This window comes from Hemitrygon akajei, chromosome 7 (assembly GCF_048418815.1).
Source record: "Hemitrygon akajei chromosome 7, sHemAka1.3, whole genome shotgun sequence".
Classification (NCBI taxonomy): Eukaryota; Metazoa; Chordata; class Chondrichthyes; order Myliobatiformes; family Dasyatidae; genus Hemitrygon; species Hemitrygon akajei.
Genome location: NC_133130.1, coordinates 160,297,943 through 160,321,211, shown reverse-complemented (window position 1 = coordinate 160,321,211; position 23,269 = coordinate 160,297,943). Strand labels below are relative to the sequence as shown.

General features: G+C 42.9%; 2 protein-coding genes across 5 annotated transcripts in view; one reads left to right on the top strand and one right to left on the bottom strand.

The window, feature by feature from the left end:
- Positions 1 to 23,269, bottom strand: part of crata (carnitine O-acetyltransferase a) — a 63,753-nt gene that overhangs the window by 32,583 nt on the left and 7,901 nt on the right. Inside the window, exons 1-4 of one of the 4 annotated variants that reach the window (XM_073052340.1) lie at positions 18,552 to 18,666; positions 8,474 to 8,646; positions 5,983 to 6,261; positions 5,201 to 5,319 (exon numbers count right to left, since the gene is read on the bottom strand). In XM_073052340.1, the coding sequence (XP_072908441.1) occupies positions 5,201 to 5,319; positions 5,983 to 6,261; positions 8,474 to 8,497 (422 nt within the window). In that variant the 5' untranslated portion in view covers positions 8,498 to 8,646; positions 18,552 to 18,666. Of the gene's footprint in view, positions 1 to 5,200; positions 5,320 to 5,982; positions 6,262 to 8,473; positions 8,647 to 18,551; positions 18,684 to 23,269 lie in introns of those variants that run through there. The other 3 variants (XM_073052341.1, XM_073052339.1, XM_073052342.1) reach the window with 3 other exon arrangements.
- The window catches only part of ptpa (protein phosphatase 2 phosphatase activator), a 66,911-nt gene continuing 62,763 nt past the window's right edge, over positions 19,122 to 23,269 (top strand). The window contains exon 1 of the mRNA XM_073052348.1: positions 19,122 to 19,203. Within this exon, the coding sequence (XP_072908449.1) occupies positions 19,182 to 19,203 (22 nt within the window). The 5' untranslated portion in view covers positions 19,122 to 19,181. The remainder of the gene's footprint in view (positions 19,204 to 23,269) is intronic.

Genomic DNA, 23,269 nt, shown 5'->3' with positions numbered 1-23,269 from the left:
CAGCTCCTGTTTGATTCTTACTAGGGGGGAGAGAGAGGGTGGGGGGGAGAGAGAGGGAGGGGGGGAGAGAGAGGGAGGGGGGGGAGAGAGAGGGAGGGGGGGGAGAGAGAGGGAGGGGGGGAGAGAGAGGGTGGGGGGGAGAGAGAGGGTGGGGGGGGAGAGAGAGGGTGGGGGGGGAGAGAGAGGGTGGGGGGGAGAGAGAGGGTGGGGGGGAGAGAGAGGGTGGGGGGGGAGAGAGAGGGTGGGGGGGAGAGAGAGAGAGAGTGGCAGAACTATTTGACTCGGCAGCTTGTTTTGATTTAAACAAGGACACTCACTCACACACAGTCAGTCGCAGTTGGAGTCAGACAATGAAAGGAAGCCAGTGAGTAAGGGGTCACTGGTTGGAACTTTCGAGTCCCCCCAAGGGTGGGTTGAGCATCGACCCAGCACATTGATAAGTGGCTATCACGTTGTGTGATTGGGGCAACCTTGTGGAATCTACCTATGTGTTAACCCTTGCCCGGGTGGTAGATCCCTTTGAAGATTGTACCCCTGTGATAAGCTACTATTGGTGATAATTCGTAAGTGGATTTGGAACAAAGACGGATAAAACCTAAGGCAATTGTTATCCTGTTTCACCACCATGGAACCTGTGGAATACGACGTAAATGCCTTCTCTCGACATTCACCTTGGATTACAACTATCTCTCTCACATCATTTAATCTGTGGATGAACTGAACTTTCATGCTTTACCATCTGAAGATTTTAAACCTGGTTACCCCCCCCCCCCCCAACCCAAGCTCAGTAGTTTGGGAGTTATATTTACACATATGTATACTCATAACATAGTTAATTTTTGATTATTCTTGTTTAAGTTGCTATATTAAGTAGATAGCAATAAAGATAGTGGTTTTAACATCAAAACCAGACTCCAGGCGTGGTCTATTGCTGCTGGTTCATTTACACCGCTACGGGTACGTAACAAAATCAGTAAAGCTGTGAGTCGCTGGAACTCTCTGCACAAGGCAGGTGTTCAGTTATCAAATACAATCAAACATAAAAACTGTAGTTATCAATCCCGTTATTTGAAGCCCCAGATTATCCTGGTCAAACATTTTTAGTCCCTTCTAATCCATCCAAGTCTGTTTTGAAGAGACAATTAATTATAACTACATATATTAATAATTAAAACTACATGCGTATCCTACTCCAGAACAGGTCTCAATATTAATGTGCTGCATGTTGGTGCATATTGTTCTGATGAAATTCTGTTACCTCCAGCTGCGTTATAACACGAGCCTAATAATGTTGAGGTATTTTTGTTTTACAGTCAGAACTGTCACCAACCATTTTGGGTCTCATATCTAGGGCAGATGTGCTGGAGACTTTTAGTGGGTTCCTGATTTCGTCATCATAGGAGTGGGGTACATGGAAAGAAGCACCAGAGGTGAAGAGAGGATGAGGTTTTGCCAAGTCAGATTAACGAGCAGGACCTCCAAAGCAATACCTGTACTATCTCACCCAAAATGCTAGTGGAACTCAGCATCTATAGGAAGTACAGTTGACGCTTCGGGCCGAGACCCTTAGTCAGGACTCACCCGAAATGTCGACAGCGCTTCTCCCTATAGATGCTGCCTGACCTGCTGTGTTCCACCAGCATTTTGTGTGTGTTGGTTGAATTTCCAGCATCTGCAGATTTCCTCGTGTATCTGTACTATCTCCAGTGCCACAGGAGAGTGAATGTACAGGATGAAGAGAGGTTAAATGAATGCATGACTAAAGAGATGATGTAGGAGGAACAGCTTTAGATTCTTTGGCTCACTGGGATGCTTCTGGGAAGGAGATACCTGTACAAGCAGGATGGGTTGCTCTTTAATCACATTGGGACCTATATTCCTGCAGAGAGGTTTGCTCGGACTGTTGGGGAAGGTTTTAAACTAATTTGACAGGGAAAATAAGGTAAACAGAGAAATGAAGATGGGTCAAAGAAGGATAATACAGAATATCTCTCCCATTTCCTGCACATCTGCCCTCACCCCATCCACCTGCCACCCCACTCGGGATAGGGTTCCCCTTGTCCTCACCTACCACCCCACCAGCCTCCAGGTCCAACGTATAATTCTCTGTAACTTCCGCCACCTCCAACTGGATCCCACTACCAAGCACATCCTTCCCTCCCCCCTTTCTGCTTTCTGCAGGGATTGCTCCCTACGCGACTCCCTTGTCCACTCGTCCCTCCCATCCCTTCCCACCGATCTCCCTCCTGGCACTTATCCTTGTAAGCGGAACAAGTGCTACACCTGCCCTTACACTTCCTCCCTCACCACCATTCAGGGCCCCAGACAGTCCTTCCAGGTGAGGTGACACTTCACCTGTGAGTCGGCTGGTGTGGTATACTGCATCCGGTGCTCCCGGTGTGGCCTTTTATATATTGGTGAGACCCGACGCAGACTGGGAGACCGTTTTGCTGAACACCTATGCTCAGTCCGCCAGAAAAAGCAGGATCTCCCAGTGGCCACACATTTTAATTCCACGTCCCATTCCCATTCTGATATGTCTATCCATGGCCTCCTCTACTGTCAAGATGAAGCCACACTCAGGTTGGAGGAACACGGCTGGGTAGCCTCCAACCTGATGGCATGAACACTGACTTCTCTAACTTCCGTTAATGCCCCTCCTCCCCTTCTTACCCATCCCTGACAATATTTAGTTGTTGTTTTTTTTTCTCTCTCTCTCTCTGCCCATCACTCTGCCTGTTCTCCATCTCCCTCTGGTGCTCCCCCCCACTTCTTTCTCCTGAGGCCTCCCGTCCCATGATCCTTTCCCTTCTCCAGCTCTGTATCACTTTCACCAATCACCTTTCCAGCTCTTAGCTTCATCTCACCTCCTCCGGTCTTCTCCTATCATTTCACATTTCCCCCTCCCCCCACTACTTTCAAATCTCTTACTATCTTTCCTTTCAGTTAGTCCTGACGAAGGGTCTCGGCCCAAAACGTCGACAGTGCTTCTCCCTATAGATGCTGCCTGGCCTGCTGCGTTCCACCAGCATTTTGTGTGTGTTGTTAATGCAGAATATAGATGGTTTTGTAGATCATTTAGACCAAAGAACTTGTTTCTATGCAAGAAGGAGCCTTAACATCGCTATATAATATATAAAAACACAATTAATGGACTGTGTCCACAAAGAGTAATCTAAGTAGTGGTGAGGTGAGAGAAAAAACAATAACCATCTCTCGTAGAGGGGCCTGAAGTAGAAGCTGGCAGTCCAATTACCACTTTGCTGGAGTTTAAGCCCAATTTCTAATCCTTTCCCTTACTCCTAACTGATACTATCCACATTCCATTGCAAGGTTCAAGGTAGTGTGTCATGTTCCCTGGCCTTTCAATCACTGTGACTATGCCAATGAGCTGTCCATAGTCAATAATAGATTCAGGGAAAGGGCTGAGAGCTGTGGAAGTTGTGCATATCTCCAGATTACAACACAGCCTCAGAGCATACCTGAAATCCCCATACTTCTGTGAGATAACAGCCACCCCTTTTAAAAAGCAGGGTTGGGCATGGAGACTCCCAGCCACATCCCCACAACTTCTATAGTTTTACAGGAAAACTGGCAAATCAATGAAGCAAGAAAGACAATGTTCTCATCATATACAGGAAATCCCATACCCTTGGGGATCGTGATCAATCCTGCTCCTGAACACACTGACGTGCTAAATGGTTTTTGTGAGCCTGGGTGTTACTGTCACTCATCTTTTATCTGACATGCACTTTAATTCCAACAACTTCTGTCCTCATCCTAGTTTATAGCAAATCCCCTACACTCCCTCTGACCTGCATTAGCTCTTGTTCTGGCCATAGCAGAGTTTTAAAAATTCACACTCTTCTACTCAAATCTCTCTGTGGGTTCTTTATGACTTCCCCTAATGGTACAACCTTCCAAGGTGATGGTGCTTCTTGCATATTATTCCCAAACTGCTATGACTCCACCATTAATGGTTATACCTTCAGTTCTGGAATACCCTCCCTAAACTTCTTTCTCCCAGACAGAATTCTGACCAATGTCCTGTCCACAGGCAGACTTACTATACAGATTGTTCAATTGATGAGTTGTGATTGATTTGTCTAGCTAAAGCTAAATGCAGGATCCTACCCTTACTCCAATAGAGACTGTTAACTCAAATCATATCAGGAATCAAACCTGCTTTGTGTCACCAAACTCAGCTATAGGCACGGAGCTATCCGAGAGCTCCAGTGAAGACAGTAACATTTTACAAATTAAAGACAGACATCAGGACTTGGGCAATAAAAATTTAGATTGTTAGAGCAATTTTTGTGGTTAGCACGTGTAGCAATTAACTTTAACTGACTTCAGCCACTAGCCTTCAGATCTGAATATGCATAGAAGATTAAATTGAAAATGCAGCTCAGAAATTCAGACCAGACAGACCAGGAAACAGGTACGTAACTAATTGTCCACATATGCATAAATCCAATCAATATCCCATTGCATGGATACAACAGTGTTAATTACTGTTGTATTTTGGGTGTGATGATGGGAAAATCCAGGCATTTGAAACTGTTATAAGTAGTTCAAAGGAAGCATTGTAAATATGGATTTGTTCGAATTGTCCTGAATTTTCTTTGATCTTTAGCATGTAAAATGTCGTGTATTGCTGGATTGAGCAGGCTTCTTGCTCCAAAAGGGTCTCTCTTTTTCTCATGACTCTATAGGCTGTCAGCTTATTGGAGATTTTTGTCAAATAAAGAGACTGCTTCATGTCTACCAGTACTCCCCTCCGGTGTTCATTCACGCTGCAACGAGATCATGGTGGCCAATGAGAACAGGAAACATTTACAGCTTCTAATATAATCAACTATCATCTGCTATTGTAGATCTAAGCAAACTGGTGGAAGGAACAAAGGCAAGGAAACAGACTTCACAGGTTGTTAGGATCTAGAAAGCTCATTCAATTATAATAATCAAAAGGGAAGTAGCAATGCACTTGGAAAAGGAGGGTGATAACCAAAGAACAGGAAGTCAATACCCTTCAAACTATTGAGGGGGAGCACAATAGGTTAAACAACCCACTCTTCAACACTTTCCAAAGAAAAAGCAGAAAAGTGCTCAAGAAGAGAGTGATTTTCCTCCCACGTAAGCCACGAGCAGACGTAAACCTGACTTGAATCCTACTACGAGTCCACTGCCACACCATTACCTGAGCTGTCCTTGACGATCGTGATAATCCTGTTTTGGCAATACCACGCCGGGACTGGAATGAATTACCACAGGAAGTCTGTATTCCAGGTAAGCGGTCCTCAGCCACCACTCAGAAAGCTGAACAGAAAAGAAATGAGAAAGTAGACTGGAAGGGGCATGGTTCAAATATCTATCTAGACTGCAAGTGGAGTAAGGCTTTCCAGCAATGGAGAGTTAACCTCCTCTTTGCCCATATCTGTAGCCTTATTACCACCATCCCAACCCCCAAAATAGATACTCAGGCTCTGAGAGTTCCACTGCATTAAGGCAGAATTAGTCCCCAAACTGATGAAACACTTAAAGGGGGAGAGAGAATCAAGAAACATTTAAAAAAACATGCAAAATGAGGTTCCGTGCACTTAGCACATAAATTTACAAATTTACCATTTATTTACTCAAAAGTCATCTCTGTATTTCAGTCCACGAGCAGCAGCCTTGCACCTTTCTTACCCAGAATCTATCTTCCGCTTTAAAAGCATACAAAGTCTCTGCTTCCACCATCCGCAGAGGCTGAGACTCACAAAGATTAAATCCACTGAGAAAATGTCACCTTTCTGTGTTAAACGGTCAACTCCTTCAAATTCTGTTTTAAATGTGATCCATGGGCCTACGTTCTCCCACAGATGAAACATTCTCTCCATATTCACTTTGTCAATTCCTCTCAGGCTCTTGTGTGCTTTCAATCACTCTCACTCCTCTAATCTCCACAGAGTAAAAAAATAATTAAATCTTAGTTCGTACCCAATTTTCTGTCTTCCTTGCTCTTCTTTCCAAGCTTGCTTGAAGCCTCTCTCCTACTCCACCCTTTTCAGCAAATTCCTTCACTATTTCTTTAGTGTGTTCTAACTCCTCTTGACTGACAATAGGCTCCAATGTCAGCAAGTAGCGTTCCAGAGTTTGTTGGAGAGGAGGAACAGGCAGACGTGGTAAAGACTTTTGGTGGGCAAGGTATCGCCCAGGCAACTTTGTTGGCGCAATGGGCCGCACTAAGCAGCCAGACCTCAGTGCGCTAGGTTTGATCTAGACAACAAAACAAGATAATGATTAGGTAAAAAAAAATAAAAAACACAAAATGCTGGCAGAACTCAGCAGGCCAGACAGCATCTATGGGAGGAGGTAATGATGACATTTCCGGCCGAAGCCCTTCATCAGGAGTGAAGTAACATGGGATGGTCGAGGGGGGATAAGAAGTGGGGGGAGGGATAAAGTAGAGAGCTGGGAAGTGATAGGCTGGAGGGAAATGGGCTGGGGGAAGGTGGAGAATTATGGGAAATAAAAGAGAAAGAAAGGTAGGGCTAGGGGGAGAGATTATAGTGAGGGGGGAAAAGAGAGGGAAAGAGAACCAGACTAAAATAATAGATAGGGATGGGGGTAAGGGTGGGGGGCAGGGGTATCAACGGAGGTCAGTGAGTTGTATGTTCATGCCGGCAGGTAGGAGGCTACCTAGGTGGGAGATAAGGTATTGCTCCATCGACCTGCGTGTGGCCTCATCTTGACGGTAGAGGAGGCCATGGACAGACATATCGGAGTGGGAGTGGTCTGTGGAATTGAAGTGTGTGGCCACAGGGAGATCCCGCCACTGCTGGAGGACTGAGCGCCGAGGTTCGGCGAAACGGTCTCCCAGTCTGCAGCGGGTCTCCCCAATGTATAAATGGCCACAGCGGGAGCACCGGATATAGTATATCACCCCAGTTGACTCGCAGGTGAAGTGGTGCAAACCTTATCCCTTAGCACTTCTTCCGTTATCCCTGCAAACGGAAGAAGTGCTACACCTGCCCCCACACTTCTTCCCTCACCACCATCCCAGGCCCCAGACAGTCCTTTCAGGTGAGGCACCACTTCACCTGCGAGTCAACTGCCATCAAGATGAGGCCACACGCAGGTCGATGGAGCAATACCTTATCTCCCGCCTAGGTAGCCTCCTCCCTGCCAGCATGAACATCCAACTCACTGACCTCCGTTGATACCCCTGCCCCCCACCCTTACCCCCATCCCTATCTATTATTTTAGTCTGGTTCTCTTTCTCTCTCTTTCCCCCCCTCACTATAATCTCTCCCCCCAGCCCTACCTTTCTTTCTCTTTTATTTCCCATAATTCTCCACCTTCTCCCTAGCCCATTTCCCTCCAGCCTATCACTTCCCAGCTCTCTACTTCATCCCTCCCCCAACTTCTTATCCCCCCTCGACCATCCCATGTTACTTCACTCCTGATGAAGGATTTCAGCCCGAAACGTTGTCATTACCTCCTCCCATAGATGCTGTCTGGCCTGCTGAGTTCTGCCAGCAATTTGTGTTTTTTATTTATTTCCAGCATCTGCAGATTCACTCGTGTTGATAATGATTAGGTAGCAAGTTATAAAAAAAAACTCTCAATCACATTGTTGCTTTAACATAGAAAGATAATTATCAGAATAAATATGACAAACATTAGGACAGGGACAGGTGATTACAATCCTGATCAGAGCAACTGTAGGTTTTAAGGAGTATACCAAAGGAAAGACCAAGACAGAAAGACTGTAGTACAGGAAGCAATTTCATTGTGTCTGGTCTTGACAACCGAAGCCATTGGTGCAGCATTGAAAACTGGGAATGTGTGAGACACAATTGAAAAGCTCAGAGATTTTGGAGGCGTATTAAAAAATTACTACTTTTGGAAAACTTTATAACCTGGTGAACTCTTACTTTATGCAGAACCTGCAAGGATTTGAATTTTTATTTGATTTTAAATCAGTCAATGACATTGAACATTGTGGAGACAACAGCTGCTGACAAATGGCTCCTGTGTTCAAGCCATACAGCATAGACAGGATCTCAGGTTTCATTTCACTGAATGTCAGAATAAATATTGCACCTCATAATAACCACCTAGAGAAAAGAAAACATCTGTACAAACTAAAAACAATTGTAAACATCCCCAAAATTTTTACCTTGCCTCATCACCTTTGTAAGCAAGTGAGAATATGAGATTCTCTACAAAATTGAATTCTCTGAGAGGAAATTAAAGATCTGTGGTTAATAAGCAGCAACTTGAATGGATATTCTAGAATAGGACTGTAACTCCGATTAACTTATCTGAAGCATCTCCCAGATATAGAACATAGATCTTTAACCCTGCTCTGCAAGCTAATATGCAGCATGTTAGGGAAATGAAATGATAGTTTTGTGTTAGTAGGCAAGCACTGGCAGCTGCTTTGTTCTCAGAAAATGTTGATTTGTAATAAATTATACTGTACCTTTTGGGAATTCTTTCTATCCATCGTAGGAACATAAACATAAAAGTCAAAGCATTGCCCCTCTAATCCCGCCCTGCTTTCTTTCCACTCCAGAGCAGTTAATCTGGGGTTGAAATGACACACACATGCATTAAAGGCTGCGCTTAACAGCCTTCTCTTTCCTCGTCCTAAATCTGTCAAAAACAAAAATAAAATGAAACGAAAGAAGAGTTCCAAATATTTTAATGCCAGTAATAATACAGTCCAGACTCATGGGAGATGTGGCTAAAAACTTCCACTGCAAACTTTAAATTCCAGTTGTAAACTTTTAAAAAGATGAAGGTGTGAAAAATCAGAGAATCTCAGTATAAAAGTAGGCTGCTTGGCTCTTCTTGGAAATATGGGTTAAGAACTCCAATCAATGAGGAGAACGATGCCTTAGCTTCATATCCTCAGTGTGAGCCAAGCCCATTACTATAGCAGGTATTCTCCAACTCAAAAAACCGTCCTCATCAGGCAATGAAGTTCTAATTAAAATGTCTACACCGGAAAAGTTAATTCATCTGTTCTCTACAGATACTGAGTTTACTCCTGTACCTTATTGCTATCGATCTCACGTGATGGGGTTTTGGAACAATATCAAAACCTTTGCCTGCTAACCACTCAGTGAAGCAGAAGACCTCAACTTGTCTGAACAAAAGAAGAATATCCAGGCACACGGGTGTCATTGGTACTGATGTGAGCTACTTTAAGACAGGAAACTACTGGAACAAATTCTAATTGCTATACTGTCCACATGAAGCACAGCACTTGGAGAAGGCACCAGATTGCAGATCTGCCCCAACTTTATTTTTTCTCTTAAATAATTTTTTAAATATTTTATAATTTTATAACTTTGTCTTTTGCTGCGTGTCATGCCCTGAACCAATGCACCACAGCAAATTCCTAACAAATGTAAATGTATATGGTGAATAAAGTTAACTCTTGTTAGGAGCCTTCCTTCTCAGGGGAAGGGGGGGGGGGGGAAATCAGGAAAACAAACTTTCTTTTGTCTCCTATTCTCTTGATAATTTTGAGTTGTGAGAGAAGAAAAATGTGGCAAACTCATACATGATTCTCACTGGTTTTAGAAAATTTTAAACCCTCAGTTCAAGTGATTCCTTCCAAAGATCTAAAAAAATTTATATTGCACATTAGAGCAAATCAAGTGCTTTTGAGTCGTTCTAGGTAACATGCAACCAATTTTGCATACAAGTGCCAATGGGTTTGCTAACCAGAAATCTTATACCTCCACCACTGTACCAGTTCAGGGATCTCTCTTTCACTGTCACAATTTATGTCTCAGCTAGAGAGGAACCCATATTATCTACTAAGACAAAGGTGACACATACTCTACACATTTGTGAAGTATTTAGTACAATTTTTTTGAAACTCAAGTGTCTGAAACTCATTGACAAGAGCAATATTTATTACCCATCCCTGATTATATTTGAAAAGACAGTGATGAAATACATTCTTACACTGCTGGGCTCCTTCTGGTGAAGGTAGCCCCACAGTGTAGTTGGGTTGGGTATTTCTGGAGTTAGAGCTACTAGTGAATAATGGCTGGTGTTATATTTTCAAGCTGGGATGGTGTGCTAATGGAAGGGAAACCTTCAGGTGGTGGTGTTCCTGTGGCATTGCTGCCCTTGCTCTTCCTAGTTGTAGAAGTTGCAGGTTTGTGAGGTACTGTTGGAGAAGCCTGAGAAAGTTAATGCAATATATTTTATTGATGGCACTGCCAGTGGAAGGTTAGAATATTGGGATGCTAATCAAGAGGGCAGCTTAGCCCTTGATGGAGTCAGGCTTCTTGAGAGTTGGCACTGCACACATCCTGCCAAGTGGAGAGTTCTTTTGACCATGCTCTTGATTTGTAGATGGTGGAAAAACCTCGGGATGTCGTGAAGGCAAGTCATTTGGGGCATGATATGCAACCTTTGATCTGCTCTTGAAGCCATTCTATTTATGTGACTGGACTTGCCACTGCTAAAGGGACTGAGTGCCAATAGGAGGTCGTTAGGGTCTCTCTTACTAGAGATGGTTAAAGCCTGGCACTATTGTGGAGCAAAAGTTACTTGCCACTTGCCAGTGCATGCCCAAGTCTTTCCTAGGTCTGACTACAAGCAGGTGTTATGCCCTCGGCCCCCTCCTTTGTGAGGATCGCAAGAGCCCTAGTCGAGGGGGGGTCAACTGACCCAAGAGAGAAAGAGACGTGCTGAATAGACACAGGAAAATGGGAGAGAGAGAGAGAGAGAGAGAGACGTGCGGAAGACCACGTTCTCCCAAGAAGCAGAATAAAGGCGACATTGACTATTGTCTCATGGAGACCACGTGAAAAGCCCTCGGGCAAAGTGGGCTGGTTGAGAGAGAGAGATCGCATTACCTGCAACCTGATTGACACCTGCGATCCCGTGAAGAAGTATAAAGGAGGGTCTGAGGGGGGGAACCCTCAGACGCACCAAGGAGACACCAAGGAAGCACGATACCGATTCCCGTGGGAGCGGGAAGCCATTTTGAAGGAAGCCACGTGCGTTAGATTCCAAGTGTTGAATCTGTGGCTAGAACCAACGAAAGACTGCTTTTAACTAACAACGGGGAAGCCTGCTTCCCTGATTCCAAGGATTTGCTCTGCAAAGACAACGGGCAAGTGTTAATCCTTTCTAAATCATCTCTCTCTCTCTACAACATGAAAACCCCAGCGGTTCCCAAAAGGGAAAAGCCTGCAAACTTCTGAGTGACTCTTTATATTTCAATTGGACTCAGTATTACCCCTAGACAACTGTAGAGCTTATTTCTGATTGATTATTATTACACCGGTGTTTTAGATTGAGTTTTGACGATGTATGTGATCTGAATGTTTTGTATTAACCATACGCTTGTGCCCCTTTTTGAATAAAACGTTTGAAAATAGTAGCATCCGACTCAGCTGATCCCGCTATCTTTGCTGGTAAGTTACCTGGTTACGGGGTTACGTAACACAGGCACGAGCTGCTTTGTCTACTGAGGAGATACAAATGGATCTTAACATTTATGCAATCATCAACCAACATCCTCACATCTGACTTTATGATGAAAGGAAGTTTATTGATGAAGCAGCTGGAGATGTTTCCCTGCGGAGTTCTTGCAGCAAAGTCATGAGGCTGGTACGACCAACCTGTGACAACTAAACCCATCTTCTGTACATTGGATGACTACAACCAATGGAGGATGTACACTTTAACACCCATTGTCTACAATTTTACCAGTGCATGTTAAGCCATAGTGGTCACATGCCACCTTGATGTTAAGGGCAATCACTCTCACTGGATCCCCGCAACATACCTCTTTGCACCCATGCTTACACCAAGACCAGGCCCAAACTATGCACCAGTAAATAGATTGTTGGTGAACAATGACAGCTTCCATTGCATCAACGACAATTGAGAACAAGCTGACTGGGCAGTTGTTACTGGATCGCATTTGTGCTGCTTTTTTGTTAACAGGACCAAGGTTTTTGTGGATTGCATTTGCCCTGCTTGGGTTCTTCAAGGGCAATTAGTGAACAAATTATTGGACTGTAACTGCCACCTGACAGCCCTGTTAGACACATGGCTGATGATGGAGGGCAGGCTCACAACAATTAACTTTAATCAATTTGGCCTGCCTTTTTTGTGTGAATTGAACACAACCAGGGCAATTTTCAAACAAAATCAACATTTACCTTACAGAGGCACTAGATGGCATAGAACTAATTCATGCCTTCGGGATTTGATTGACTAATAAAACTAATAACATCAACCCTTCAACCATTTTATTTTAATTTCCTCCATTACATATGCATTTCCAGACATCCCCTGGGTTCATTCTGCATTCCACAATGTGATTGGGAAGAGTAATGATTTAGAAACAAATTAGGCAAATGGAGTGAAGGAAGAGAACAACCTGAACATTTTTAGACTGAGCTTGTCTGTCCTTTTGTCTTCATTTGCCAATCAGTAAATTATTTTCAAACACTGATCAGAAACATTGTCAATGGATGAATTTCCCTGACAATGGAAGAGCAATGGAAGCAATGGTAGGATTAGGACTGCCAGCCTGACTTGAAATACAGAGGAAAAATCTATTCTTGCACCTAGTAAGCCAACCTACTAAACACAAACCTCAGCTTGTGAGAGCGACCTCTATAGCCACTAATGAGGACGCAGCTGTTGCTCAGATAACAAATGTGGGAGTGGGGGTGGGGAGAATTGGCTGAAGAGAAATGTCAGTATGGTCAATCTACAATTAGCTGCCCTTTCCTTTCATGTATGCCCCAGTATGCAAAGAGCTAAATCTAGTTTGAAATATTCAAACTACTATTAATACAACAGTCTGCCCTTTCAAAGCATATTATCAAAGAATGTTTAAATTATGTACCTTGAGATTTGTCTGCTTATAGGTAGCCACAAAGCAAGAGACCTGAATAACCCAATAAAAAGACCAAAAACCACTGCGCAGAGAAAGACGGAGAGAGAGGGGGGAAAAAAAGCACACATCATGCAAACAATAGATGCAAGCCAACAGCATCCTGAACTGGACCGAGTCCCAGATCCACTCCTGGAGCATCTGGAGTAGGCCCGAAGCCTCAGTCCCCTGTTCATCACACCAGCAGCTAGATGAGTTCACAGCCTCAGCACCATGGAGTAAGGAATAAACATTAATGGGAGAGTGAGTGATATCAGCCCAACCATCGCCTCTGTACCCAACATTTGGGTCTCCAGTCTATCTGGACTGACATTTAAATTGTCCAAGCACCGAGCAGTACCACGTTCTAGGACCTGGATCCTGGAGCCCTGATACACTTGAGCCTGTTCTCCATCTCACCAAATCAACTTGGCGCTTGCACCCGGGTTAGGTGGACAGACATCGAAACTCTTCCCCCTTGACTCCTCTCCAAATCACTCACTCCATCTCCAACAGCGATACCAACTCCATCTGCGACCCCAGATTGAGCGTGTTGCACCTCGCAATGCCCCAGCACGGCTTATCCCCCAAACCAATCTCACCTCTGCTTGCCTCCTCACTGTCTGTAAAGATAGTTCACCACAATTTAATTCAAAAACTAACATTTTTCAGTTGAATCTCTTGTCTTAAGATTTACCAGTAAATTGTTGTACATCTTCGGTAGTGTCATCTTAATCCGGAAACCCTCTATAACTAAGTTGGCATAATTATGTGTTGGACAGAATTGTTCAGTCATTATTTTACAATGACTGTTGAATTGTAAACTGAATAGTTCGAATATCAAGGATATGGGTCCTACAAGTTAAGAGCAAGCAAACGAAAGAAGCTGACGATTAAACTTGTCACACATGTTGACATGAATATTTAAAAGGGAATCATGTTTTACTAGTTATTCTGAGGCACTCGGGTTCTTACAGTTCTAAATTACAAACCCCATTTCCAGAAAAGTTGGGATATTTTCCAAAATGCAATAAAAACAAAAATCTGTGATATGTTAATTCATGTGAACCTTTATTTAACTGACAAAAGTACAAAAAGATTTTCAATAGTTTTACTGACCAACTTAATTGTATTTTGTAAATAAACACAAATTTAGAATTTGATGGCTGCAACACACTCAACAAAAGTTGGGACAGAGGCATGTTTACCATTGTGTTACATCACCTTTTAATAACATTTTTTAATTGTTTTGGAACTGAGGATACTAATTGTAGTAGATTTGCAATTGGAAATTTTGTCCATTCTTGCTTGATATAAGACTTCAGCTGCTCAACAGTCCGTGGTCTCCGTTGTCTGATTCTCCTCTTCATGATGTACCATACATTTTCAATTGGAGATAGATCTGGACTGGCAGCAGGCCAGTCAAGCACACGCACTCTGTGTCTACAAAGCCACGCTGTTGTAGCCTGTGCAGAATGTGGTCTGGCATTGTCCTGCTGAAATAAGCATGGACGTCCCGGGAAGAGACGTCGCCTTGATGGCAACATGTGTCTCTCTAAAATCCTAATATACGCCTCAGAGTCAATGGTACCTTCACACACAAGCAACTCACCCATGCCGTGGGCACTGATATACCCCCATACCATCACAGATGCTGGCTTTTGCACCTTTCGCTGATAACAATCAGGATGGTGGTTTTCATCTTTGGCACGGAGAACTCGGCGCCCATTTTTTCCGAAAACTAGCTGAAATGTGGACTTATCTGACCACAGCACACGGTTCCACAGTCTTTCGGTCTATCTGAGATGAGCTCGGGCCCACGGAACTTGCCGGCGTTTCTGCATAGAGTTGATGTATGGTTTCCTCCTTGCGTAATACAGTTTCAAGTTGCATTTCTGGATGCAGTGATGGACTGTGTTAAGTGACAATGGTTTTCCGAAGTACTCCCGAGCCCAGGTGGCTATAATTGTCACAGTAGCATGACGGTTTATTAGGCAGTGCCGCCCGAGGGCTCGAAGATCACGCGCATTCAACAGTGGTTTCCGACCTTGCCCTTTACGCACTGAGATGTCTCTGAATCTTTTCACAATATTATGTACTGTAGATGTTGAAAGACCTAAATTCTCTGCAATCTTGCATTGGGAAATGTTCCTTTTGAACTGACTTAACAATTCTCTCACGAACTTTGGCACAAAGGGGTGAGCCACGACCCATCCTTGCTTGCAAAGACTGAGCCTTTGATGGACGGTACTTTTATACCCAGTCATGATACCTCACCTGCTACCAATTAGCCTGCTTAATGTGGAGTCTTCCAAACCAGTGTTACTTGAATATTCTGTGCACTTTTCAATCTTATTTTAACTCTGTCCCAACTTTTGTTGAGTGTGTTGTAGCCACCAAATTCTAAATTTGCGTATATTTACAAAATACAATTAAGTTGGTCAGTAACTTTGTACTTCTGTCAGTTAAATAAAGGTTCACGTGAATTAACATATCACAGATTTTTGTTTTTATTGCATTTTGGAAAATATCTCAACTTTTCTGGAAATGGGATTTGTAACTGAAGAGCAAAAACCGGAAGATTGTAGAAACAACTGTCGTGGAAAGTGAAGCAGTTAGTGTTTCAGAATCAGAATCAGGTTTAATATCACTGGCATATGTCGTGAAATTTATTGTTTTGTGGCAGCAGTACAGTGCAATACATAAAAAGAAAAAATTATAAATTACAGTAAGTAAATTATTTACAAAAATTAAATTAAATAAGAACTGCAAAGAGTGGGGAAAAATAGAGGTAGTTTTCATGGATTCATTGTCCATTCAGAAATCTGATGCTGGAGGAGAAGAAGCTGTTCCTGAAATGTTGAGTGCCTTCAGGCTCCTGTGCCTCTTCCTTCAGGGAAGCATTGAGAAGAGGGCATGAGCTGGGCGATGGGGGTCCTTAATGATAGATGCCAGCTTTTTGAGGCATCGCCTTTTGAAGATGCCCTGGATGCTGGGAAGGCTAGTAACCATAACAGAGCTGACCAAGTTTACAACTTTCTGCAGCTTTTTCCAATCCTGTGCAGAGGCCCTTCCATACCAGACAGTGAAGCAACCAGTCAGAATGTTCTCCGCAGTACATCTGTAGAAATTTGCGAGCATCTTTGGTGACATACCTGGTCTCCTCAAATTCCTAATGATAAATAGCTGCTGCCATGCCTTCTTGCAATTGCATCAATATGTTGTGCTGAGGATAGATTCTCAGAGATGTTGACACACAGGAACTTAAAACTACTCATCCTTTCTACTTCTGATCCCTCGATAAGGTGTGTTTTCCTTCAACTTCCCCTTCCTGAAGTCCACAATCAATTCCTTAGCCTTACTGATGCTGAGTGCAAGGTTGTTGTTGTGATAGCACCCAACAGGCTGACATCTCTCACTCCTGATCACCATTTGAAATTCTGTCAACAATAACTGTGTCGTCAGCAAATTTATAGATGCCATTTGAACTGTGCCTAGCCACACATTCATTTTTAGGTCAATACCTCTTCATTAGAACCAGGAACAGTTGATAATCAGACATCTTTTTAAAAGTTGCAGAGAAGGGGGAGGGGAATGACAACTATGGGAAGCTCTGGGATAGGACATTGGTGCTGGGTGACAGAGGGTATTAAGGCTTGTTGCTAATGGAGAGTGGCCTTCAGGACCACTGCCCCCTTTGTCAACCAGCATCAACACCATCAATCCGCCCATTTTGGCCATTCTTTCACAGACGTTCACCTTGTTCTCTCAACTCGTCCCCTTTTCCCTGTGTCATAAGGCCCTGTTCATTTTTAAGCATTTCCAGTTCTCGTTGAACCAAAACTTTAACTGCTTCACTTTCCACTGATGCTAAGTATTTACACCAAACAAAAGATGGAAATGAAGAGATATCAGCTTGGCCTGGCTGCTAGGACTCAAACCTCAGAATCAGAAGTCCGTGGGCTCTTGCTGTACACTGTGTATTTGACAAAACTAGAGTGCTATAAGGAAACAGGTCCTTCAAAACAAATCATTTCATACTCAATTACATCAATCCTATCCTAATCCATTTTATCCTCTCAATATTCCCATCAACTCTCCCCGGATTCTACACTCATTGATGCACTAGGGGCGATTTTTTTAAATATACAGTGTTCCCAATTCAGGGCATGCCATCAAGAGGAGAACCTTAAATTCATATGTTGCCTTTCAGATCCTGAAGATGATGCCGATAGCAGCCCACATGAAGCTGAATGTCATTCCAAAAATTCTACTTGTACCCAGTCAGCTGTTAAGCCAAACAATTCCGTCTTCATGCTAACAGAGATTGCATTTTCAAAAGCAAATATTTATTGCAAGTATCCAAATGTTAAGTACCCTTCATGGGGTAGGGCAGAACTGTGCAACCTTTGTAACTGAGTCAAGTTTAGTGTACAGACAACATGCAGCATTGCAGTTTCGCATGTAAATAAAGATTTATTAGGCACAACACCATCTTTTGGCTGAGTGACAACAAAGCAGAGACCTGTTCTAGAGACTTGTCAATCTGAAGCAGAGATTAAAAGTCTTTGGTTTAGAATTTACATGTGAATCTTTAATTTCAACATCCCTCACACCACCCGCTCAAAGTACAAAATTGTGCCTGAAACATGAGCTCACAGTCCTCAAAGTGCAACATTCCCATGGACTACTGGGGACATCTGACCCACCATAGCTCAAAGCACAGGGACACTAGGGATGGTGCTGGAAATCTCAAGGTCATACATTTGGGGCCCTGTGTAAGTAACAGAAAGCGTGCAACACCTCACAAGCTATCCAGCCGTCTCCTCAGACTCTTTCTGTCTCAACTGCCGGAACTCCCATACTGGCATCATTAGCCACATCAGAACCTACAAAGCCAGAGTGGAAGTAAGTCACTTCAATCCTTAAGGAGCTGAATTGCCTACACACAGCATTAATGTTTGCCTGGATCTCTCCCCAGACACTTGGTCACGTCCAAATTAGGGCGGAGAGGCAAGAGACATTTGAAGGGATGTTTACTTTTATCTTATTTTAGTCCAAAGTCCACACAAAGACAAAGTCTAGATTGGAATTAACCAACTGAAGTCGAGGACAGAAATGTGGCTTTTTGCTGAACGAGAAAATAAACTAGGAAGGGCCTCTGCTCCTAAACAAATCCTTAGCTCTAAAAACGAAATCAGAATGGGGGGGAGAAAAATGAGAGATGACCCTAACAAAAAAAAACCCAAACTTAAACTCACTAAGGAAACGCATATCTATGATATGCAGTCATTATCATTTTATGATCACTGCTATTCCCCCATCCCCCTCCCAATACATTCACTCCTACAACCTCGTTCATTCTTCCTTGTTAAATCTAGACAGTTTTTACGGACTGTTTCACCATGAAAGACACTATATTATTCCAGCAGGGAACAAACGCGACAGGCCCTCCTACTCTTAGGTAGGCTGAGTCAGATAAGCAAGTTCACACAAAGTATGACCTCCATTCCCTGACCAACACAACTTATTTCCACGGGGACTTCAAGTTCCAGGCAACCCAGTTAAATGACAACGTAATAATGAGGTACAAATACATGGCTACTAAAACAAATACGACATGATTGTTCAAACTTACCAAAGCACGTCCTAAAAACCCCAACATTTTACCTTCCCACCGCTGGACCAAAAGTTAAGCTTCAAAACATACAGTACTACAACCTAAATAGAACAGAAGGCGGGGTGAACACCTTGATTGGCATTATCTTTCTCTTATCACCCTGCAGCTCTGTGACACAAACGCATCAGTTAATCCAATCAGCAATAGGACGGTACTCTTGGTCTCCATGTTTGTGCGGGGCAAAAGCGCTTGCCAACTAGAAAATATGTTCATTTTTTTATACTAGTCAACTTTTGTTAAGCGAGGACTGATGGAGCTCATAAAACGATTAAAATGATTTATGTCCCTAAAAGAATGGTTTAAAAAACTCAAGTTAAAAGGAGAGCGTGCCCCTCACAATAATGGAAGGTCAGTATTTTGATTTTTAACTTATTTACTCTTCCCACAATTGTCGCAGATAGAAACTTCAATATTAGACCGTGATTCGTGTTTTCCTCACTCTTAAATGCAACTAAGTTGTGTACAGCTGCATATTTTTTGCAGGAGGCCGAGGTGACAAGGTGAGAAAGGTCGAAGATCGAAGGGTGGGTAAGGAGTTGTGTTGCACTTCCGGGTTGGGCGTTGTGAAGGAGTTTGCAGGGTGTAAATATGGCAGGTTCCAGTGAGTCAGGTCAGTATCTGGGCAATGGTGCTGCCTTCCTTATTCTTTATTCTGGAAGGGGCTTCACTGACCAATCTCCCTTCTTACTTCTGACCCATGTGCTGATAAGTATTTGTCTATATGCATGTAATGTAGATGTCTTTCAATCTAACCATAGCTGGCCTTGGTGTGATACAAAGAGCTTGAGTGTTTGAATTATTACTTATTAATTTCTAATTCATTTTTAAAAACTTGGCAATTAATGAATCCCAGACGCTTAGTAAAAGTTCCGATTAGGTCTATGAATGAACAGCGATACCGGTTCTGAAGCTTCACATAGTACGTCAATTCATTGATATCGTGGCTTATCTGTTTTATGTATTTGGTTCTGTACCTCTTAAATGCCTTTGGACGCGGACAATTGAAGTACTGACTAAAGGTGAAATGGGGCGGGGTGTAATAGAGTAGGAAATAATTGAAGAAGGACGTATGTATTAAACGTATCTTATATTCCCATTTTAAACGTGTGCCTCTGTTTTCCTGGTGCTAGTAATGGCAGGATAGTACTTTCACTAACGAAAAGGTTTAATGTAAAAAGTCGATCAATTTACAAAAGCAGAATATGTATTCAGTTAAGTTCACTCTTTTGTAACTTTGTAAAATGGAGATGTTACCAAGTCCACAGTAAATATTGAGCTGTAAAGTAAGCTTTTGTAACAAGTATCACTCACCTGAGATTTGGGTCTGTAACATAGAAACTGGACAGGGCAGGATTTCTTCCCTGAACCAGATAAGTTTTTGTGACAGACTAATCTTTAATGTTTATTATTACTGAATCAGTGTTATTTTTTTTTTAAATGCTACAGATTTGTTTAACTACTAAAATTTGAATTCCTATTTGAGATGGTGGGATTTGTCATTAACTCAGCCAGGATGACATGGGACGTATTCCGGGGTCTTAATTCTCATAATCGGTGCAATCATTTTTGTGCAGCAGCGCAGGAGTTCTGTGTTACAGAAGTCTTGTATTTCAGCTAAGCTGTTAAATTACTTTGATTTCTTGGGTAATATGGGAGTTTAAAATATTCCTTGCAGAAGGGAGTTCTCCTGGATGTCCTGCCTTTTGCATTTCTCCAATTCTGATTTCACTGCAAGACAGTAAATGAAAGAAATAAAAAGCTGCAGATGTTGAAAATCTTAAAACAAAACCAGAAATGTTGGGCACATTCAGCAGTTCAGGTAGTATCGGTGGAAAGATATAAACTGTCAATATTTCTAGTTGACATGGGGGGGGTGGAAGAAAGAACAATTTAGTTGTAAGCAGTAAAGACAGGGATGGAAAGGTGTAAATTCTGTTTTGGGTTCAGATCAGAGGTGATGTGAGGATTACTGCATTATTTGTTTTTTTTAAAAATGATTTTTGTTGTAAGTGGGAGTTTGTTGTGTGAGATTGGCTGCCGCAATTCCTACATTAAATTATTCACTGCTCTTCAAAAATTCATTATGAGCTGTAAAAGTGCTCCGTGAAAAGTCCTGTATGGCTGTCATTTCTCTCTGTCCAGGAGGCATGTGGCTTTTTTTCCAGGCAGGACTACTAGGAATAATATACATTGTGGAAAAGCCCTCATAAATATTCTCCTGCACGTCCTATTCAATTTTCCACTCTTTGCACAAGGTAGTGATTTAAGCAGTACCGTAGTTTAATTTCTAGGCCCTTCACATGTATGTATATTATTACTGTCTCATTTTGGGGAACATTATTTAATATCCTGATACTGAATGGTTGTCTTGTGTTTTCGTACGTGCATAGTGGCAGAGTTTATGACTAGGACATCTTTGCTTTGATTGGAGCTGTGCAGATTACACATACTACTGCATCTTTGAACAAGCTGCAGGCAGATCAATTTGTGTGTGAGTATTATGGCATTCGTATGCTGCAGGAAAGGACGGCAAATCAGTCTGTACATCTTGAAACGTTCTTTCTCACCCCGTTACAGCATCTGCTATATTCTGGCTTAGTATTGGCTAATAAGTATTTAAGTAATGTCTGCCAAGTATTGAAGATAGACTTTGGTTGTGCAAGATGAGCCTTTCATCAGCTTCTGTGGCAGAGGAACAAGCAACGTTCTGTATGGGCCAGTAACAAAATTTTTCCTCCCAGGTTTTTTCCATCTTGTATTCCATCTTAATAACAGAGCATAGAACATCGAACATTACAGCACAGTACAGGCCCTTCGGCCCACAATGTTGTGCCAGCCTTTTAACTTACTCTAAGATCAATCTACCCCTTTCCACCATTTTCTTATCATCCATGTGCTTATGTAAGAGTCCCTAATGTATTTACCATTCCATGCACCCACTATCCTCTGCAAAAAAAAATTACCTTTCTCATCCCCCACCCCATACTTTTCTCCAGTCACCTTAAAATTATGCCCTCTTCTATTAAAATATGCCCTCTTTTTACTCTCCTCCCATCCGGTAGGCACTACAGGAGCCTCCGGTCCCACACCAGCAGGCTCAGGAAGAGCTTCTTCCTTGAGGCTGTGACCCTGCTGAACCTCACATCACAACGCTAAGCAGTTTTGCGCCTGTATTGTACTGTGTTAGTACTTCTTTATTTGTATGCTGTAGCACTTTTTATTTGCAGTTGTTTTGTAAATAACACTATTCTTCTGCACTTCCGGTTAGATGCTAATTGCATTTCATTGGCTTTGTATCTGTACTCAGCACAATGACAATAAAGTTGAATCTAATTAGCCATTGCTACCCTGGGAAAGAACCTCCGACTAGCCACTCGATCTATGCCTCTTATCATCCTGTACACCTCTATCAAGTCACTTCTCATCCTCCTCTGCTCCAAAGAGGAAAGCCCTAACTCACTCAGTCTATCCTCATAACACATGCCCTCTGGTCCAGACGGCATCCTGGTAAATCTCTACACCCAGTCTAATATTCCCCCTTGTACATTCTTTACTAAAATACTTGGTATTCACTTAATTGTTTAAGTAAACTCAGGTAGGTTCAAAGATGATAATAAACAAATTTAAAACTAAAAGTCTTCTTTGGGAGGGATAACAAGGTTAGAGACTAGGTGTCTATCCGAAGAATGTTGTGGTTGTTAGAGGTCAATTATTCCAGCCCATGTTCTCGGTGCCCAAGGCTTGAATTATGTCATGCTGCATCGTCCTTAACCTTTCAGTTGTAAGCAGGGTGCACAGTGATCCATTTGCAACTCCTTGGCAGGTAAACCATCAAGAACTGCAATGCAGCAATGCCCCGGCAAGTAGCAAGCAACATTTAAGCCACAAAGGTGCCAGGCAGGGTCCACCTTCTAGTCTAGTGTAATGCTTTAGGTGTTCACAATGTGGTATCCTCGACGTTGGAGAAACCTGTTGCCCTTCGGGTGATGCTGAGCTTTTCTTTGCTTGCCACTCCGATTCTTCATGTCACTCCCACTCTGACCTATCAGTCCTATAACAGTGAGGAACAGCACCTCAATCTTTTGGGCAAGTTGCAGACATCTGGACCGCTCTTGAATTCTGCATTGTTGAGTAACTGGTGTATTGTTTTCCACCCTTGTGTTTGCTTTGGGAGTTACAAGTCCTGCTCTGCCTGACCCGCTGGGCATTTCAACCTCGTACAGTCTTTTGTTCATGTTCTCACCTTCTAACTGTTCCCATTCACCCACTGACTAGATAATCTTGTCTACAGTGTATCTCTGTGGTCAACTGCAATACAACTGTTCCCCCCCCTGCCCGTGCACATTATCACTGTCGGGTTCCTCACCAATTTGAACAGCATTCTCATTCATTACCTCTCCTTCTTCACTGACTCGAACCCCTGGAGCTCCCACAATACAGCAGAACAGGAGTCAGAAGCCTCTGTTGATCAGGGTCAACCACGGATGCTGCATCCTAGCTATCTAAATATGCAAGTCCGGACTGTACAATATCGAAAGCACGCTGTTGCCCTTGTAGCAAGCTCCTCCTCTCCACGCATCTGATGAACCCAAAGGAATGACAAAGGCCGATACAGTTTGGCAACAGGAGCATTGCGGGAATTGCCAGTTAACACTGAACTCAATGTAGGACTGCCT